Source organism: Lytechinus pictus, chromosome 14 (genome assembly GCF_037042905.1).
Source record: "Lytechinus pictus isolate F3 Inbred chromosome 14, Lp3.0, whole genome shotgun sequence".
Taxonomy (NCBI): domain Eukaryota; kingdom Metazoa; phylum Echinodermata; class Echinoidea; order Temnopleuroida; family Toxopneustidae; genus Lytechinus; species Lytechinus pictus.
The window spans coordinates 10,903,377-10,926,447 of NC_087258.1; the positions used below are offsets into that span (position 1 = coordinate 10,903,377).

Below are 23,071 nucleotides of genomic sequence, written 5' to 3' on the forward strand. Positions count from 1 at the left end.
GTTTCCAATACTTGTTAAGGGTAGGGTTTCACACCTGTTAAGAGGTACATTTTCAGAACATGGAAAATACTAGCTTAGGGTGCTTCTCGAAACCCCATGATCACGCATGGCATGGAAGTGCTAATTTAGCGATGAGGGCCAATATTTTTAATATTAAAGGGTGGATATAACGCTGTCACTGTCGGCCTTTTTGTACTCTTAGAGTGTGACGTTAAGACAGGTTCATATTTGCACATGGTCCATCTCTGTACCCTATTATTGTGCAATGCGCTTCCTTTCTGATACTTGCGTGTGGACATCATTAGTCGTATAGATATATATTATGATGTTACGTAAACGTTGGTTCATTTTACGAGCGTGCACAGATGTGGAAAGAGGTTACTCTTCCATTTGTATATTATTCGTGCTGACACCAATATCTAGGGTAGCATATTACATAACAATGAAGTTCAGGTAAGGAAGTTGTCTCAACTTTTTTTTTCGTTTTCTACCTTTTCTTTTTTTTCTATAAATATATAATATTTCTTCATTGTTTACAAATATGTATAAAGGCCTAACTGTATGTGATATTAATCAGACAGTCCTATATACAATATAATGGTAATTTTTTCAATATAATTCATAATATTTGTCGTTTTATTGACATATCTGTTCATTTTGCGATTTTTTTTTATTTCGCTGTTGGTTATGGGAAGAATGGTATCGCGAATGTCGTGCATTGTTGTGTTTTATTTTCACCATTTTCTTTCGGTTTATATCATATTCCTTAAACATTCTCACCCTGATGTGTGTGACAAGGACTGAACTGCAATAATGGAATAAGGTGGCCTTGTATAGGAAACTTCAATAGGTTTTTTTTCAGTGAATGGCGTCGTCGACATCTTTTGGGGGGAAATTGGATACTTTTCAGCTCTTTTCGTTGAAAATCGCAACCTTCATACTCACTTTGAACAACTTACTGCCTAAAACTACACGTATTTTAAAGGGATTGATAAAACGCATATTTATGCTTTAAAAAACTTGAAATTTGACGTTTTAAAACTCGTTTTGTGGTAAATTCTGGCGCTAATTACGGCATCCTTCCCCTTCAAGTAATTAAAAGTGACCGTCAACAAAAGAACATAAACCATGCAGGGGTGAATCTAGCTTTTGCCTAAAGGGGGGGGGGGGTTGGAAAACAGTTTCATCTACATTTTCCACGATCGACCGCTAAAAGCTGATTATTGCTGTTTTCTTACAAACATATCTCATAAGGCCTAAATAAAAATTTGCGAGCGCGAGCACAAACTCAAAATTTTGGAAATTTCATGTTAAACAATTGGCTTTTTTTTTAATAAATCACTAAAAAGATGCGTATCTAATTGAAGGTGAATGTGAAATTTTTATAACGTTAAAAGTGACCTGTACGTCGTACGTAAAGGACTGCTTTTAGTGACTAATGAAATATGATACATAATCTCACCAATAGAACAATGCGAGCTAAGACGACCCCAATATTCTAGAAAAGAGACGACCCAATATTCTAGAAAAGAGACAAAACCAACTCATCCAATTCACTGTCAGATCTGGGGGCGGGGGCCACAGCCGGCCCGTGACCCTCCCCCCTTTGAAAGTGAAGACCTTTTGGGGGCTTGTCAAATTTTTTCGTGGAAAGAAATTTCCTGAATTTTGGGTTGAAAACCTTTTTTTTTTTGCTTGTCAAATTTCCTCCCGGGAAATGTGCCCCCTCCCTTTGGAAAATGCTGGATCCGCCCCTAATCCAATTACAGATCAATACACCGTACTTCTGTTTGCAGCAAATTAATGAACTACATTACCCATACTAGCATATTGAATCATCTAGATATTATAATGAATGAACACCAACATGGCTTCAGGAAGAACCACTCCTGTGAAACACAGCTATCTGTACCATACAGGATATAGCAAAGGAAGTGGACTACAAGAATTAATCTTAATGAATTTTACGAGGTTCCAGAAGCTCCTGTCTAAGTTGCTGTCCCATTGTAAAACCCATATGTGGATAACAGAACTCTTGACTAAAATAGGGGTAGTAGCTAGTTGAATTGGGGGCAGTCAGAATGGATGTCGTTGGACTCCGGCGTCCCCCAGGGTACTGTCACCGGACCCTTTATATTCATCAATGACCTACCTGATGGCTTGAACTCCACCTGTTTCCCGACGACTGCATCATCTATGACCAAGGCAGTGTGCAAAGCGACCGTGATAGACTTGCGGATTTGCAGACATGCAGATGAATTTCAATGCAAAGAAATGTCACATACTGAATACCCACACTAGAAATCCCATTAACTATCAGTACACACTCAATAATTCCCCAATTCGCACTTATTTAGGTTTTGATATCTCAAGTGACCTGACCTGGAATGCTTGTGTCGATGTCAGCAAAGTATGTGCAAAAGCTAACAGATCACTATAAGCAGGAATCTTTTTTACTATGCCAAGAAGATCGAAGACATCGCTTGCAGGACACAGATAAAATCGACCCTACATGTTCCACTGTCGGGACCCACATACGCAAACACTAGGATCAGCTCGATTTGTAACTGGGGACTATTCTTCCACGAGTTAGATTCCGGATGTAGATGTTGGTTGATTTGAGCTTTGATCTTGCCTTGTAGATACGTGATCTTGTTCCACTATGTTGCAATGGTGTGTCGATGGATTGGATCACCATTTCTATCAACTCTTTCTCGGACTTCTATTCCATGCGATCGGTCGATGTTATCTGGAGTGATGTCGACGTCAAGTATCTCCTTAGCAAGTTTGTTGATGATTTTGTCGGTATCCTCGATGACACTCTCAGTTCATCATCATCACATTTGGCATTCAAATCAATAAATAAATCTTAGAATGATAATTACAATAGTTTTCTCAACCATAAACCACGGAAAGGATCCATGTAGACACAAAAAGCATAATGGTTTAAATAAATCGTTGACACTCATAATTTTAGCACAGATTTAAACCATAGTTGAATGTAAACCCTCTGATCTGTATACAAATCAGTGGTTAAACCGGAGCTCAGAGTTGTCATGTGATCAGATATGAACCAATTACACTTTAAAAGTTCTCTTTTACATTCTGGATAACGTACCACTATACAAAATGCTTTTTTCATATAGGCCTACACGTTTTGGGAAAACAAATTTCTATTAATATCGGGAGGGGAATTAATATTATTTTTTATTGTTCATTTGAAAATATTCCATTTACACAAGGTCAATATTACGTTTGTTCTTGTTGTTTTCTTTAACTTTGTACTTACCCAGATCGATTTTGGTAGCAAGAAACATTTCAAAGATAGCCAGTGTTATATTCTTCTTCTTGCTGCTCTTTAGCGTGGTTTTGCTTATACCCCAGGATCAGAAAACAGTTATGAGCAAAGGCGTTCCCGATTTTCTTGCCCAAAACCCCCGACGTAAGTACTAATTGTTCATATGATATCGATGAAAATCGGCCTTGAAAATTTGATATCTAAAAATTGAAACAAATGCTGTGGTCTATTTGAGATTATTATTATCGTAATAATCATCATTAACTCTATATTTATACCAGCTATCATTCTTTTCATTAGTGGTAGTAGTAGTAGTAGTATTAGTAGTAGTAGTAGTAGTAGTAGTATATGTATTAGTATTTTTTATAGTAGTGAAAATAGTATAAGTAGTAGTAGTATAAGTAGTAGTAGTAGTAGTAGTAGTAGTAGTAGTAGTAGTAGTAGTAGTAGTAGTGGTGGTATAAGTAGTAGTAGTAGTAATAGTAGTAGTAGTAGTAGAAGTAGTAGTAGTAGTAGTAGTAGTAGTAGTAGTAGTAGTAGTATCAGTAGTAGTAGTAGTAGTAGTAGTATATTAGTGGTGGTGGTGGTATTATTTCAAGCTTAGTTGCGATCATTTGAGTTTGGTGTATCTATTCCATAATCAACGAGACTAAATGCATTCTGAATTTCAAAAGAAGAAATTGTAATATCAACTTGAATGAAATAATTATGTTTAAAACTTATCTGAAATTGATTTATTCAGGGACGAACATAATATGATTTAATATATGAAAAAACTTAAAGATGAATATAAGGAAACACGTGACTTTTCTCGCAACTAGAGCATGTTCCTTGGTTCCAATCATAGTTTAGCTTTCATTCTTTTTTTACATGAGATAAAGTTAAAGTGTTACATTTTTAGATTAAAATTCTTAATTGTTGTTAAAGGTCAAGTCCACCTAAGGAAAATGTTGATTTGAATAAATAGAGAAAAATCAAACTAGCATAACGTTGAAAATTTCATCGAAATCGGATATAAAATAAGAAAGTTATGACATTTTAAAGTTTCGCTTAGTTTTCACAAAACAGTGATATGCACAATTCAGTGACATGCAAATTAGAAAGTCGATGATGTCCTCCACTCACTATTCCTTTTCTTTTTTATTGTTTGAATTATACAACATTTCATTTTTTTACAGATTTGACAATAAGGACCAACTTGACTGAACCATATGTTCAAGGAGGAATTAGTAGTTGTTTCACTTGACAATGAGGAGAAAATTAGAATTTTTCATATATCGTATAATAAAATACAAAAGAAATAGTGAGTGAATGACGTCATCAGTCTCCTCATTTGCATACCGACTAGGATGTGCATATAACTGTTTTGTGAAATTAAGAAAAAGTTTAAAATGCCATAACTTTCTTATTTTGCATCCGATTTCGATAAATTTTTCAGTGTTATGCTTTTTTGATTTTTCTCCCTTTGTTCAAAACAACTTTTGTTGGGGTGGACTCGCCTTCAATCACCTGGATGCAAAATTCATTATCTCTTAAAAGAAGGGGAAATAGATAGGGTTTTATAAAGGAAACCCAGTCCAACTTGTTGGTGTCTCATTTAGCTCAAGAATATGCCGTCAGTTATCAATAAAATAGTGAGTGACGTTGTGAACATAATTATTCATGACACTTCCCTAGATTTATTTGCGTGATTTAGTGATTTTTTATTTAATGAATCATAATGAATCAATCAATCAAAATAAAACACCCCTTATTTTGCTTCCCTGTACTGGCTTTTAATGTTCATCATTCTCTTTTGAATATGTCAAGCTTCGCGCTCTTCATCTAGACCTAGAACTCAAGTTTGATTTATATGTATATATACAGTGTGTTCCACAAAAAAAGGAACCGTCTTTAGCATGTTTAGAGAAGATATCAGTATCAATACATTATGTTTCATCATGAACGTAAGTAAGAGTGAAATCTTTGATTTGAAAACAAATTCTAAAGAGTTTGTCAATGTGTTATTGTCAATGGCATACTTTTGTTTGCCAGATTTTAGTTTATTTCCCAGAGTTTTCTTTTTATTCTTTGAAACAGGCCCAAGGTTTTAGTATCCTAAACAAATCTTGACCCATCTTTCTTAGCAACCTGGATTTGGCTTTGATATTCCATAATCTTCTTGCTCACATAGGCTATGCAAGAGCCATTCAATTAAATTCACTCTAATTTCCACTTTAAAAACAAAACCAAATCAATATAATACACATTTTTCAGTAATGATAGTGGGGTATCATAATTACGCATCAAAGATAAGAATAACATAATTGTATGATGATGTAAGTGAAATACCATAAACTATTTGCCTAGGTTGGTAAAACAAGAAAGAATCTCGGTTTACTTTTTGTGGGACTTTTTGTGCACTGTACGTATAGTCTAAACGATCAGTACTTATTCTATATCATGTGATTTCGTACGGTAACATCAAGTTTGAATATTCAAGCGTTAAGTGCCATGATTACAGAAGTCTACGATGCCTGGCTATATAAACGTTAAGGGAATGCTCCGGGTTGAAGAAAATTTGATCAAAATCGGATTACAAATTTGCATCATTCCGATGAAACAGTTCTAGACACGTCTTCATGAATATTCAGTAGGTGGGGTGATGATGTTATATCCCCACTTGTTTTTTTTTGTATTTTATTATATGAAATTAGGTTTATTCAAATTTTGTTCTATCTAGAACTAAAACAATTGGATTGACATCTGATTAAGTGGATTAGTTATTTCTTGCTGCAACTTATTTCATTATAATGGAGCCACAACATTTACACATTAATGAAAAAATGCAACAATCATGATTTCAAGTAATAACATTAAAAAAAAGAAAGTGGGATGTGACATCATCAGCGCACCTAATGAATATTCATGAAGACGTGCCTAGAACTGTTTCATCGGAATAATGCAAATTTGTAATCCGATTTTGATCAAATTTTCAGCATTTTGCTCTGTGAATTTGACATGAAGACGTGCTTAGAACTGTTTCACCGGAATAATGCAAATCTTTAAATTTAATAACTTCGTTTTTGTTATCCGATTTTGATCAATTTTTCAACTTATCGCTCTGTGAATTTTATTCTATGAGATATAAATATCTTCAGCCCGGAGCATCCCTTAAACTCGTTGTGAAACACCCACTGGGGCCCTGGTAATGGTAGCCTACACTCTAACAAAATATTGGGTAAAAGTGCCCCATGAGGATAATTATGAATCCAACCAACATTGGGTATTTCTTTTGGGGCTTTTTTTCTCACCTGCAAAGCAGAGTGAGACTATAGGCGCCGCTTTTCCGACGGCGGCGGCGTCAACACCAAATCTTAACCTAAGGTTAAGTTTTTGAAATAACAGCATAACTTAAAAAGTATATAGACCTAGTTCATGAAACTTGGCCATAGGGTTAACAAAGTATTATTAAACATTTTGCTAGAGTTTCAAGTCACATGATTAAGGTCAAATGTCATTTAAGGTCAATGAACTTTGGCCAAGTTGGGGGTATCTGTTGAATTACCATCATAACTTTAAAAGTTTATGGATCTGATTCATGAAACTTAGACATAAGAGTAATCAAGTATCACTGAACATCTTGTGCGAGTTTCAGGTCACATGATTAAGGTCAAAGGTAATTTAAGGTCAATGAACTTTGGCCAAGTTGGGGGTATCTGTTGAATTACCATAACTTTTAAAGTTTATTGGTCTAGTTCATAAAACTTGGATATGAGAGTAATCAAGTATCATTGAACATCCTGTGCAAATTTCAGGACACATGACCAAGGTCAAAGGTCAATGAACTTTGGCCATGTTGGGGGTATCTGTTGAATCATAACTTTAAAAGTGTATGGATCTGATTCATGAAACTTGGACATAGGAGTACTCAATTATCACTGAACATTCTGTGCGAGTTTCAGGTCACATGATCAAGGTCAAAGGTCATTTAAGGTCAATGAACTTTGGCCAAGTTGGGGGTATCTGTTGAATTACCATCATAACTCTGTAAGTGTACGGATCTAGTTCTTGAAACTTGGACATAGGAGTAATCAAGTATCACTAAACATCCCATGCGAGTTTGAGATCACATGACCAAAGTCAAAGGTCATTTAAGGTCATTGAACTTTGGCTTTTTTATAGGTAATCATTAGATTGCTGCAATAACTTTCAAAGTTTAGATATAGTTTATAAAATGTGGGTAGAGGGGTAATCAAGTATTACTGACAAGTCTTAGGTCGCATGATCAAGGTCAAATGTCATTTATCATGTTTATTGTCAATTTACCTAGTATTGTATCATTATATGAATGGTGTTTTTTTTGTGAATAATTATTCTATAGTAGTTTTCAAAGCCAGCACTTCTGCTATATTGAATCGCGCAATGCAGGTGAGACTGCCAGAGGCGCTCCACTTGTTATTTATCCAGTGTGTGATGAAGATTTTGCACATTCTAAACTAAAGTAATTGCTGCTTAGTGTTTAAACTTACTGGACAATATGCTTCCCGCATTGGGTAAAATACTGCCCCAAATTGGTTGGACACATAATTACCCTGGTGGTAAAAATTTTACCCAATATTTTTTACAGTGTACTTTCTTAGCAGGCCGATAAGAGTATTCCGAATCGCCATGACATTGGGACCGTTTCATGAAAGTTGTCAGCACTCGCAGATTATCATTACCTGATAGTTACCATAGTAACAGAAGGAAACCTGTGCTTCACAGCCAATTACAACACAGGAAAATTTGTCAGACGACATTAATGTTCTTGACGGAACGCTCCCAAAATCGTCACACATCTATGTTTAGCTCGAGATAAGACTTGGTATCCTCTGAGGGAAAAAAACGCAATATAAATCCATTATTTTCTGTAGCTCCGTAATCTTAAAATTTTCTTTAGATAATCATTCATCTGATATTATTTCCTATAAACTTTCAGCTGGGTATGCTATGCGACATATTGAAAACAATGACACCTCTCCACTTCAAAGAGAGGAACAAGCATTATCCATTTTAGGCACAACGAATACCACAAAATTGCCTCCCGAACTCTATCGTCTGGCGAAACAGGTAACTATATAATATTCATTTTTTTTTCAATAGCTTTTATTTAAATCACATGTATATCTTTATTATACATTAACATTATAAGTATAAAACATAATCAAGCAATATTACATGACCCTTTTGTAAACAGAGGGTCGTGTGTTCGAATCCCACCGCGGTCTAGCGTACTATTTGGCAAGGCGTTAATCCACACTTTCCCACTCTCGACCCAGGTGCTAAATGTGTACCCGGTAGGATGCGAAATATATTGTATGTTTGAATTTGCCAGCGCCATTATGAGGCTGCGATGAATGCAAGGAATGCTCCCCAGGGAGTGGAAATTGTGCACTTTTCGTGCTGGATTTAAATGAATCCAATGACTGGGGTAATGATATGCTGTAAAGCACTTTGAGCCATTCTGGGAAAAGTGCTATATAAAAATTGGCTATTATTATCATTATTATAATCATTATCATTATCATTATCATTATTATTATTATTATTATTATTATTATTATCATTATTATTATTATTATTATTATTATGAAAGACGATACAAAGGTTTACATGTACAGCTTTTGTTAATTTCAAGCCTGTTATACAATTCAGATGCAAATATATAAATCAAACTTAATGATCTATTGTCTACTTCATTGTAATTGCGTAACAAATTTCATATACACTGTCCAAAAAAAAACTATGTTAATGGTATCATCTATGTCTTCGTTTTCATTATCCTTATTAAAAGATCGACATCAATAAAAACATGTTTTTGAAAGACATTTGTAATCAACCAAATTAATGATGATACACAGTAAAAAAAAATATATACAACGCTGTTTACTATATGAACCTTACAGTAATTGTTTAAACAGTTTAAACAAGTGTTTAAATCTTAATCTATGTTAATGGTATCATCTATGTCTTCGTTTTCATTATCCTTATTAAAATATCGACATCAATAAAAACATGTTTTGAAAGACATTTGTAATCAACCAAATTAATGATGATCATAATAATAATGATAGCTAGTTTTTATATAGCGCTTTTCCCTTAACGGCTCAAAGTGCAAATCATACAGTATGTGACCCCCAAACCATATATTATTCTTGCTGTAAATTAATTTTTGCTTTGTGCCCTTTAGATTTAAATCGAATATGCGATCTGGAATATAAGTCAGAGAGTTTAGCAGGATTTCAACTTCCCATCTATACTAATTGCGGGTCAGCGACTTTACCACAATATGAACAAATACATACTGATTTCATTCTTACTAGCATTATTCACCATGGACAATGGAATAAAATATTCGTGATGATACTTCCCCATCATGCCTTCAACTTTCAATATTGTTCATGTTCATTTAACCTCTAATCTAATTAATTTCTCTTCAATAAACAATAGGTGGAAGTCGATATGCACTGGCATACACATAGGGGACTTGAGGGGCTCTGGTACCAAAAAGTTCATGACCAAGAAAAAAGGAATAGCAGAAAAAAGAAAGAAAATGAAAAGGACAAGATTGAAATATATTGGTTGATGTCAAAATCTATTTTTTACATGCATGTACTTGAATTATGATTCTCAATTTTAAATTATATTTTCATTTTAAAAAGACCAATAATTTCGCTCGATTTCAACTGATTTTCGCTCGCTTGCAACTGTTTAGAATTCTTTCCCCACGCACCTTTTCGTTATCTTGTCATTCACAGGTTTTTGACGAGCTCCCGGGCGAGTATCTCCCTGGTTACAAAAGCTCTTGCTGGATGACCAAGAAGAACGCACCTGGAGTTGGACGTCTCCGGTGTCTGCCGTACTTCTACATTCTAGGAGTAGCGAAATGTGGCACCAGTGATCTTTGGGACAAGATTGTTGCACACCCACACGTGGTCCGGAAGTTGGTCAAGGAACCGCACTGGTGGACCAGGTATCGACTGCAAGGTAAACGCTCGCCCCCCTCAAAAAAAATAATAATGAAAATAAAAAAATAAATTAGATGAAGAATAAATAACAATAAGTACAGAAATTAAAAAAAAAATATTAAAAATAAAAAAATCGGAAATATATTAATAAAACAAAAAATAACATAAATAAAATGAAAATGAAATAAAGTTCAGTCAATAAAAAATGGATAAAGGGAAAGAAATAGAAGGTAAGAAGGGTGATATAGTATATTATTTTCAATATGTATTCCCAAAAAATCTATCACAAAATGATGTTTACGTATTAAGAGTGTCAACATTTTTGTTCACTCTCTTCGCTCGCCTTTGTTCGCAAATGTTTGTTTTTAATTCTGCTTTATACGCCTTTTTTGTACATACTCCATTGCTCTTTCCATCTCTCTCAATTCCTTGTATCCGAAAATCAATTGCGATCGAGCGAAATTATTGGTCTTTTTAAAATGAAAATCTAATTAAAAAATTGTTTCTTTCAAGCAATCTGCTTATTATGATGACATTTCTTCTCCTGTAAATTGTGTTTGTTATAATGGTTGACAGTATAGATCATATTTTTTTCTCTCTATGATTCATGGCAAAAACAGTTTGTTTTTAATATATATATATATGTTTATTATGTTATGAAAAAAATGTATTATACAAATGATATGAATGCAGAAGAAAACAATAAAATCAAATCAAAACTTTCTCCTTCTGAATGATCATCATCTGGGGACCGTTTCATCAACATTTTTGACCGACAAGTTGTCAGATTTGACATCTTTCCTTGATTCTGATTAGCTAAGAGGCACTGTTACTATAGTAACTGTCGGATAAAATGGGACTTGTCAGATAAAACGTCCGACAAGTCCTTTCATGAAACGCTCCCCTGTTCTGTTATCTCTCTCGTTCTCCTCCGGCTTCTCATCTTTAATATCTCCCCCTCTTTACCTGAACCCCCCTTCTGTTTATCTAGTACCTCCATCACCCCTTGTCCCTCCCCTCCCCTTCCTCTCCCCGTTACCCCCCCCCCCCCACACCCCCCCCCCCCCATTCGTCTACCATTCTTCCATCTTCCACGCTCTAATGTTTTTTTTTTATTATCTTTCAATAGGGATTCCATTTGATAAATATCTTCAGAAACGCTCTGCAAGTTTGGTCAGGTCGTATAAGGAGGATTCTTCGAATAAACTTACGCACATAGTGGGTTCGTATGAATATTTCTATTTTGATATTTATTCTTAATTTTGTACTTTTTATTGGTTTTGTGCTCAAGTTGTCACTTTGCGTGTTTTGGGGTTTTGGCCTATACTATTTACAAGAATATTTTATTAGGAGGCTGCACCCTATACATAATCCGCTTGAATAGGAGCCTCCTCCATTTCCAACCTGTTTATATTATCGATTATGATAATATACGTAGTGTTTCGTTGCCTATATATCTCTATTAATGTACGGAAAAATGCTAATGTTGGAAATGCAAATGAACGAAGTGAAATGAAATAAAATGAAATGCATTTGGGTGTCGATTCAATTTTTTTATTCCAAGAAAAAAGTGAAAAAAGCGTCTTGAAATTAATTGTACATTCGATTTTTTTTTATTCGTTAGATTTTATTGTTTTCTATTAATTTTATGTTAGCTATGTTATGATCCCCCGACACACACAACCTCTCACACAGCCTGACACCCACATCCATACATTACCCTTTTTTCATATTTTAAAAATAAATTTCTGTGTACGCAGTTTGTTGCGGCGGGGGGGGGGGGCATTTAGCCCTCATTTTCTTTTTCAATTAGTAGTGAATTTGATACTGCATTTATAATGTCATGTCTAGAAACTTGAAATTTTCTTTATGAATTCGGAAATAAATACATTGAATTTAATTCGATTAGATTTAATAGTATCAGTGTCATCAACACCATAACACCATGAACCCATAGACATTTACTCAACCACGACCATGTAGGCCAATCATACGCATCCGATATGTACACTAGGTTGATTGTTTTTTGTTTTTGTTTGTTGTTGTTGTTTTTTTACGAAGTACATTTCTACTCTCGTTCCTTCTTAAATTCTTGTTTGGGGCGAAATTACACCAACTTCGCCCAACTGTATCCCCTTGCAATTTATCCACAAAGCGTGCAATTTTGCATAATTTTAGAGGAAATCTTTTACCCCAAACACGTATGTTCCATATTTACCCATTTTTGGTAAATCTTTTTTTTTTTGTTAGAGTTAATGATTGGTCAGAATACTGTTGTTGAATACAGTCATGTCTGACTGATAAAAATAATGATTATCTGTAGAGCATTAATCAATATTCTTGTCCGACAAGTTGTCAGACCTGACGTGCTTTCCTTGAATTTGATTGGCAGGGAGGGACTATCGGTCGCATAAAACAGGACTTGTCAGATAAAAACGTCCGACAAGCCCTGGGGGCCACTTACATTGGCGAGTGGATACCACGCGCGACCCCCAAAACACATAAAAAGGATGTCTTTTTTTTTAGATAGGGCACGTTACGTACGTAACGTAATCAGGGTGTCAAAAACACTAAAATAATGAAAAAAAAGGTATCTATTTTTGCTAGGAAGCTACGTGTTAAGGGTCAAATTTTCGATGGTATAAAAAATTAAGACTAAATTGTTTTATAAGAGATGTACTTTTTGCCCAAAGAGTCAACACTACGTGTTGAGAGTACGATTTGCGCGAGGTGTGGGAGGTGAGGCTGTACTAAACCCAACGAAAAAATAGGTCCATGGTAAAACCGACGACCGACGTCCGTGACATAATTAAAATATTGCTGTACTTGTTTGGGGTTCAATTCAGGGAATACTTGCCAAGATTATCGTTTTGTTTCCAATACTTGTTAAGGGGTGCATTTTCAGAATATGGAAAATACGTGTTTAGGGTGCTTTTCGAGACCCCATGGTCGCGCATGGTATCCACTCGTCAATGGAAGTGCCCCCCCCCCCCCCCGGGCCGACAAGCTCTTTCATGAATCGCTCCCGGAGGCGAGTAGATTCTAACCAACAATTTGGTTGATTTTTTAAAGCATTTTGTTAGAAGCATCAGTGGCGTAACAGGCGGGGGGGGCAGGGGGGGCAAGCTGCCCCCCCTGGCGGAGCTCACCGGGAAAATAAAAAAAAAACGGGAAAAAGAAAAAAAGGGGGGAAGAAAGGGAAAGGGAAAGGGAAAGGAAATAAAAAAGGGGAAAGGGAAAGGGAAAAGAAAACTAAGAAAAAACATAAAAAAGGGAAAACGGAAAGATAAAGGAAAAAAGAATAAGTGAGAAAGAACAATTTGCCCCGATATACAAATACATTAGCATGATTAGTAAGACAGGGAAATAAAGGCAGAATGGAATTAGCCAAAATCTAAATTAGAAAATAAAGAATAGGGACAAGATAATGTACACTACCGGGCTGCCGAGGATTGAGATAACGAGCGGGAAGAAAAATGGATGGTATATAGCATAATGTCGTATGAAAGTCTATCATAAACTTGCTAAATCTCCAAAGGCTCTGTCCAAGAGTCAAGACCCCGTGCAGTGGGGGCTCTTCATCTGTAACCTTTAATGGGTTCTACAGTGGGTATCAAAAAAAAGTTTACACTTTGAAAAAGCCCTGGGAATTAAAAAATATACAACATGTGGGTAATTTTCTTAGGTTTGGGTCTCATCTATCCAATGCAAGTAAAAGTTTTGACAGAATATTACACTTGAGTGAGCACTGTCCATTTTTGTAAAGCTCGCAGAAATCTGTTTGCGCAGAAATGCTCGTTTTCACGCAGTGTCAAGGAGAAAGGGCGAAATCAAATTTACCCTGCGAAACATTTCTCATACATTTCCCTTGCACTTTTAGTCAATAGAAATTAGACGGATACATTCAAGCATTTTTTAACAATTTTGCCACCCAAATTGAAATTTGAACACTTAGTAAGCACATTTGAACACTTAGTAAGCACAACCTTTACCCTTTTTGTGCCAAAATCCTGGAACGACCTGCCACTAATAATTAGACAGTCTCCAACATTAGCAATTTTCAAAAAGTCATTAAAAACTCATCTCTTTCGTACTTTGTAGTTTTTAAAATATTACATTTAATTAATTCATTGTAAGCGCTTTGGGCCTAATGGGAAAAGCGCAGTACAAATAATAAGTAATAATAATAATAATAATAATAGCTGGATCTGAGGACATAACTAAATCTGAACAAAAGTTTATATCAGACATCTCTAACATTTTTTCACTAAGTTTTTATCATTTATAGTGGGTTTACATTTCATTTTTATTTAATACTTGTTTCTCCACACTTTTTCCAAGCTTTACAATGATTAACAAAATGAAAATCAAGCCTAAGCAATTTCATGTAAATCACAGCTCAGTGTAAAGCAAATATCGTCACGATTGCCTCAGTGTGTGGGGGAGTGGGATGGGGCGCAATGCACTCTTCGAAGTGTTTTGGGCAAGGAAAAAAGTTTTAAAAGGTAAAAGATATCTTCAAATCAATTTTGATAGATAAAATTCAACTTGTTCTTCATGATTAAGGTCTACTTTTATTCGCATAACTATTTCAAAGTTATGCGCAAATCATTTTTCACTAACTTTTCAAAAGTAAATGGTGTTCACTCAAGCGGAAATATTTTTCGACAGTTAAATCGTCATTTGCTTAAATGGATCTGTACCAATGTTACAATGTGGAAAAATCTTCAGGATATTACAAATGTATAATTTTACAGGATTTTTTCTAAGTGTAAACTTTTTTTTGATACGCACTGTATAACGGGCCCCTATATGGACCCTTCCTGCATTAGGGATGGTCCAGGCTGAAAATATTTATATCTTAATATATAGAGTGGAATTCACTGAGCAAAATGCTGAAAATTTCATCAAAATCGGATAACAAATAATAAAGTTATTGAAGTTTAAAGTTTTGCAATATTTCGTGAAAACAGTCGTCATGAATATTCATTAGGTGGGCTGATGATGTCACATCTCCACTTTCCGTTTTCTTATGGTATTACATAAAATCATATTTTTTTCATTATTTCATACTTGTGTGAATAATATGTCTCCCTTATAATGAAATGAGTTGCATCAATAAATATCTAATGCACTAAATCAGTTGTCATTCCAATTTTTCTACTTCTTGGAGGACAAAATTTGAATAAACCTCATTTCATATAATAAAATACAAAAGAACAAGTGGAGATGTGACATCATCAGCCCACCTAATGAATATTCATGACGACTGTTTTCCCCAAATATTGCTAAACTTTAAAATTCAATAACTTTGTTATTTGTTATCCGATTTTGATGAAATTTTCGGCATTTTGCTCAGTGAATTCTACTCTATTTATTAAGCTATAAATACTTTCAGCCAGGACCATCCCTTTAAGCTTTACGTTGAGGCCCTGGCGTACCGGGGTGGTTCCACAGCCAAGGGGAAATAAAAGAAAATAAAGGAGGCAGCGAAATGAGATGAATGAAAAAAAATATATGACATGATATTTGCTATAATGATGTAAAAATATATCACATAATTAGAATTTCATTTTAACAGGCTATTATTTTTTTCTGGCTCGCTTCGCTCGCTGGCGACTTTTTACAAATTTTCCCACATTTGCTATGGTGTGCCCCTCACAATATTTGGATGATTACGATACACAACTGCATTGAATTTATGTGTTGTGTTAAAGCTATATAAATATACACGCAATTTGATTAAAATAAGAGGCCATCTGTAAGGTTTAAAATGGCTTTGATATGAAGAGGTTCTGGGGCTCTGCCCTGGACCCCACCCATAAAGCACTGTTATATGGATGAGTTTGGAACATGGCCCCCAAAAGTTCTACAACCAAACACAAAAATGAGGAAAGAAAGGAAAGTGTATTATATTTTTCTGAATATCACGTTAAAATCTATCTTCATGTTAGATTCTCATGAAAAGGTGATTTTTTTTATCTCGCTCGCTCGGGACCTATATTAAGCTACTTCTTGCCAGAAGCGCCATACTCGGCCCCCTCGAGCATATAGAGCTTCGCCCTGATGCTCACAATCATAACAAACATCCTGTTCACCATGGCGTACAAAAAAAGAGAGAAAAGGGAAAGAGAGGAGGGTGAATATGATATCATCTTTTTAACATTATGTCAAAATCTATCACAAAATTGGATTTTTGCAATAAAAATGTCAACAAATTTCGCTCGCTCGCTTATATATATATATATATTTGCCCGATACGCCATATCGCCCCCTCAAAATATTTGCCTTATGACGCCATTGCCTGTTCCATGATATGACCGGGAAATTTTTGGCTCTTGCCCACCCCTGGCCACCGACCCCTGTTACGCCGCTGGTTAGAAGGACAATTATTTTGCCAACATATTGTTTCCTTTTACCAATCCTCGTTTTTAAAGGGCAAGTCCACCCCATCCAAAAGTTGATCCAAATAAAAAGAGAAATATCCAACAAGCATAACACTGAAAATTTCATCAAAATCGGATGTAAAATAAGAAAATTATAACACTTTAAAGTTTCGCTTAATTTCACAAAACAGTTATATTCACATCCTTGTGGAAATGAAGAGACTGATGACATCACTCACTCACTATTTCTTTTGTATTTTATTATGTGAAATATGTAGTATTCCAATTTTCTCCATGTTGTTGTGTGAAACAACGATTAATTCCTCCCTGAACATGTGCAATTAGCATTGTTCAATACTATATGGTTCAATCAAGTTGGTCCTGATGGTCAAATCTGTAAAAAAATGAAATAATGTAAAATTCAAACAATAAAAAACAAAAGAAATAGTGAGTAAGGGACATCATCGACTGTCTAATTTGCATGTCTTTGAGTTGTGCATATCACTGTTTTGTGAAAAATAAGCGAAACTTTAAAATGTCATAACTTTCTTATTTTACATCCGATTATGATGAAATTTTCAGCATAATGCTTGTTTGATTTTTCTTTATTTATTCAAATCAACATATTTCTGGGGTGGACTTGACCTTAAAACAAGGATTGGTAAAAGAGTGTGGCAGTATAGATACATCAGGAAAACGCATACATTGGTATGTTTTTTTTTCTTGACCTAATGCAGGTGATGGTTCTGCCTCAACATTATGGGATAACCGACACTGGAAGAAAACGTTTGCAGCACTGGTAAAGGAAGGTCCTAAATATGTCACAGCGGACATTATACGTGCTGCTCAACCGAATGCAAAATTATTTGTAATACTGAGGGATCCAGTCTCCAGGTAAAAACAAAGAAACACACACTCCCTTTTTATCACTTCTAGTTTGTCATTTTGCTATTCCTCCGAGACCTCCAGCGTTTATAATTATGTTTATTAAGAAATTGGAGGCCTAATGGTAGTAATCTTGGGAATGAAAAGGTTTAGTATGGCAGGATATAAATTGCGATGCGTCCCACGGAGAAGACTCGCAGCCGTCGGTGCTCTTATTGCTCATGTGAATATACATGTATATTCATGCTTCTCTGTAGCCAGCAAATGACCAGTGAATGGTGATACACTGTAAAAACTGTGGTGTTAAAACTGACACCAGTTGGTGTTAATAGAGGACCACACCCTGAGGTGTTAAAATTACACCCTAGAGATTGAACATGGCACCAAGAGTGTAAATGTAACAACCAAAGGTGTTGTAATAACACCTATAGGTGTTAAACTAACACTGTAAATTTAACACCGGTGTAAAATAACTGGTGTGGTCCTCTATGTACACCGGTTAACACCACAGTTTTTGCTGTGTAGCTTGTGTTTCCACCCCCCCCCCTCTCTGGCCTTCTACCATCAATGAATTAAGTGCCTGCTAATAAATTTTGTAGCAAACAATTCCATTAATCGCCTCATTATTGCCCATTTTGTTCTGTCTTACCCACAATAATATTGGTTATCATGGCAATTGAAATTGAAGATCAACTTTAAAAAAATGATTGTTTGATTTAACCTTTTTTATTTTTGTCCATTATTTTGAAGGCTATACTCTGATTATATTTATTTTCATGACAACCCGGACCAAGAGATATTTCACAATGCCGCCGTCCACACCATTGCAAACTTTGGGAGATGTACTAAAGCACGAAGTCCTCGCGCATGCGCTTACACCCTCTCAATTCAAGATGGAGTAGTAAGTAAAGTCAAATTGGGGCGGGGCGGTGTTTCAGGCGCAGGGGTGACTACCACATTCAATTGTTCAACTAGTGAACAAAACGAGAAAAAGAGGATGAAAACGGAAGATAGATCGATAATGTAACTATATACAACAAAAAAAGTAAGTCCCCCCTAAAACAAACATCTATAATTTCCGAACCACTGGGAGCTTTTAATACATTTTTACATGAGCGTGAAGGTAGTTTTATAAGCTACCCTCTGAGTGAATGTTACGGACGTATTTTATGTCATGGTTCAGTGAGCACCGCCAGAAGGCAAAATGGTCACTTTTTGAAAGTCACAAGCAAAATACCATGACTTCGATTCCAGTTTATTGGAACGAATTCCACATTCTCATCATGAAAAATAGTCAGAAGGCTTGTTAATAGTACTTTCTAAAAGATGATACCACTTTTTTTGCTAAATTTCAAGGTTGAATAAACACAGTCAAAATTTGCTATAATTAGATTTTTAAACCCATTTCTATCGATAAAAATAATCGAATATGATGACAATTACGTTCGGGAAGAGTATCGTCAACAATATTCATCATTTCACGGTTCAATTAACATTCAATGAAAACAAAAAATACGATTTTCAAATATCATTGGCAAGTATTGTTTAAATTTGATAACTGAAATGATCGCTTCTCAACCTCTTTCGTTATGTTCATGACCAATTAACATGCTTCAATAATTCAAAGGCGTTTAATTAAACATTCACGCTTGAATGAACATGTGGAATGTGGTTAGCTTTTTTTACGTTATTGGAAAAAATAATTGCTCACGATGGATATCCGTCACAAACATTCTTGCATAGTTCATTTCATTTGATTTTCATAAAAATCCCAATGTTTAATGCTTCAGTGAGCACACAAGATTCGAAAATTATGCAAATGAGAAGAAAGTTCAAGGCCTTGGCCCCATTCTGTGCCGTATCGAATGGTTATTTTGGTGTGCGCGCCTTTTGCTTAGTCTCACACTGAAGCCATGTGCGAAGTTTCATGAAAAACTGTTGGCAGAAGTATCAAAAACCGTCCATGAAACAAGCCCTTATTTCACTTTTGTTGAAATTCTGACTTCCTCTCTCTCATAGACATTGTGTACTCTATGGGTTCATATGTTAAAGAATAACAAAAAGTAACCCCTTATTCAATGTGGTGGAACCTTTTGCAAAGCTGTCTTTATAGCATTATCATTTGGCAGTAATGTTTATCAGCCTATGGGCAGAATTCTATGCAAAAATGAAATCGAATTGTTTATTTATGGATGAGTGAGCACACATCAAAGGGGAAAAGGGGGCATTATCAATGTCACAGACTCATTTTGAGGGGTTATAAAGTGAATATTGGGGGCAAATTCGGTTTCAAATGTAACTTAATTGCTGTTGTTTTTTATCATCCATCATTTTTATCACCACGCACTTTCCGAACTTTTTAGACTTTCATGGTTGAGCGAGCACACTCGAAAACTAATACTCTTTTTAATGCATAAGTGTATACTTTTCCTAACTCTTTTTACTGCATTGATGTAATCTTTTCCTAACAATTTCTCAGGATCAGTAGAATTTATGGACAAATTAGTGGTGGAGCCAGAATTTGAAAGTGGGGGAGGGGCCAAGAAATTGGGAAAGGGGAGCCACTAACATTTTCAAATTTTAACATGTTGCAGACGATACTACCATAAACCCCTATAAATGTATGATGATACGTCACAAAAAATGTGCTCACTCAGCCATGAACATACGCTATCAAAATTTTGTGTGGAGTGGCTAATTGATATAGTAAAACAGAATTAACACCATAAAATTCACCAAATATCAACCTTTGCCCTACTTTGTATTTAGACAATCTGAAAAACGACTCTTGTGACTTTCAAAAATTGTCATTTTTTATTCAATTTTTGATTACTCATGCATGACCCAATCGATCAATCTCATTTTTTCCCAAGAGTTGCTTGATGAGTGTAGAAAAACCACCTACGAAATATTATATCTCAACATTTTTCCGTTCAAAAGTTACAGCATTTTTACTTAGGGGGACTTACTTTTTTGTTGTGTATATAATATTACCCCTAGTAATTTAATTGGGGATTAGATCGCGGCCCCCTATAAAAATACCTTAATGCCGCTCCTGAATGAGGGATTAGTTTCAAACCATATCTCTCATACTCTCCTGGCACTCAAATCATTGGCGTAATGAGCCAAGAAATTTGTGGGGGCACAACATGGTGCATGTGGCAAAATTCCTTAAAAATTCCAAGCGAACAAAGTGAGCATGTAAAAAATGTTGACCTTTTCGAAAAAAACTGATGAATGTTCTATTTGTGTATTGACCCTTTGTAGACGGTGCCCTTTCGCATTCAGACAAGACTGACTAATTTACATGATTTAGGGTTATCTAGGCCTGCGGCACTTTTTAATATTTGCCTGGAAATTGATGTGGTAATCCCCCTACACAATTGCAATTAATTTGAAAGCAGACCGTTTATAGTGTAATGTACGAAATGAATTCAGCATTTCTAAAACCAGGCGCGGGTGATTTACCCATTCAATGCTGTCATGTTTTTTTCCCCACCATTCAAACAGCGCCTCAACATTGGTTTGTATTCTGTCTATATCCGAGACTGGCTGAAAGCATTTCCACGAGATCAGATATTTATTCTCAGACTTGAAGACTGGCATTCTGGCTGTGAGGGGCTTTTACCAAGACTGTATGCATTTTTAAATCTAAGTAAGTGAATTATAAAATGGTATTTTAATTCCACTTACTTATACTGTCGATATCAGATTGTCTCATGACTTTAACCAACGTTGATTAGTATTAAGATTCCTGGATAAGAAATCGAATAAAATAAAGTTCAAAACTGCTCATTATATTATCTTACACCCCTCAATTTCTCTCTATCTCTCTGCTTTTGCATTTTTTTCGGAAAAAATATAAATGGAAGCCCAAATATTAACAAAGATCCCCCAACAAAAAAGAACTTGTACGGGCTTTATATAGGTCCTACAAGCATGGTAAGAATTTCGTTGAAAGATAATCAAGTCATATATTGAAATTGTTAATTGTTTAAGTTACACTTGGAGGTTCATGTCTTTTTTTATCTATTCGCAGAAATTTTGACGAAGGTTCAAATCTCGGATATCTGCCAGACTCGAACGAGGAATACAAACACTCGTAAAGCAAGTGAAGTCGGAGGCATGTTTAACGAGACACGGACAATCCTTCAAGAATTCTACTCGGAATGGAACCGAGATTTGAGTAATTTACTGGGTGACACACGCTTCTTATGGCAGTAACCATGGTAACGATATAATGATAAACAAGAAACAACGTTGGAAACCTTTCTTTATTTTTATAAGCGGTCAATTACCGTAGTAACAGTCGGACACCTGTTGTTCTCAGCCAATCAAAAACTAAATTCGTCAGATCTGACAACTTGTCGGACGGTAGACATTGATGAAACGTTCACCTGCAGTTTTTTTTCGACGTCGTCGTCATCGTCGTTGTGTCTGTTGCTTCCTCCATCATCTCTGAAATACACTTTATTCTCTCCAAATTCCGTAGATTTAACTCAATCTAGTAGATTGTGGTCAGGTACGAATCGACAGTTTTATCCAAAGTTTCAATCGATTAAGATGGAATTTTAAATCTATTAGATTAAAAATGTCAATCCAACTTCGACCACCGAAGGGCATCCCCCAAACCACGCAGGCAGATTGGTCCCCGATCGCAATCTATTTCAATCTAAGGGATTTAGAGAGTAAGTGTAGGCAGATATGTAACATAATTTCAATCATGTGTGTTTACAATCGATTGGTGATATACCAAACTGTATTAACAGTTTTGTTGTCTCACCTGCATAGCAGAGTGAGACTGTAGGCGCCGCTTTTCTATGAGGCGCCGAATGTACCAATATTATATAGAACAATTATTTGTTATATAATCATTATTTATTAAATAATAACTATTATTTGTATATAATTTACATTTTATTTGTAAATAACTACTATTATATAAAATATCATTTCTAATTATTTATATATAATTCCAAGTAATACTTCATTATTTGTAAATAATAATAGTTCGACATTCCATTATTTATAAATAATGATTATTTGTTTTTCATTATTTATAAATAATGATTATTTGTTTTTCATTATTTATAAATAATGATTATTTGTTTTTCATTATTTATAAATAATGATTATTTGTTTTTCATTATTTACAAATAATGATTGTTTGTTTTTCATTATTTATAAATAATGATTATTTGTTTTTCATTATTTATAAATAATGATAATTGGTTTTTCATTATTTATAAATAATGATAATTTGTTTTCCATTATTTACAAATAATGATTATTTGTTTTTCATTATTTATAAATAATGATTATTTGTTTTTCATTATTTATAAATAATTTGTTGAGTTTTCCATTATTTATAAATAATGATTATTTGTTAAATAATGAAAACGTCTACTTCATTATTTATAAATAATTTTTTCGAGTGCACCATTATTCTCATTATTTATAAATAATCATTATTTAATGTTCGAGTTTTCCATTATTTATAAATAAAGATTATT

The 23,071-nt window shown here is 34.8% G+C and overlaps 1 protein-coding gene across 1 annotated transcript; it reads left to right on the forward strand.

Annotated features, from left to right (window-relative positions):
- Positions 1-344: 344 nt before the first annotated feature.
- Positions 345-22,367, forward strand: LOC129276646 (carbohydrate sulfotransferase 15-like). Its single transcript, XM_054913037.2, has 9 exons — positions 345-453; positions 3,294-3,442; positions 8,259-8,389; positions 10,078-10,306; positions 11,417-11,509; positions 17,411-17,567; positions 18,309-18,459; positions 21,069-21,213; positions 21,598-22,367. Exons 1-9 carry the CDS (start codon positions 443-445, stop codon positions 21,780-21,782), a joined length of 1,251 nt encoding a protein of 416 aa, XP_054769012.2. The 5' UTR covers positions 345-442; the 3' UTR covers positions 21,783-22,367.
- Positions 22,368-23,071: the final 704 nt, after the last annotated feature.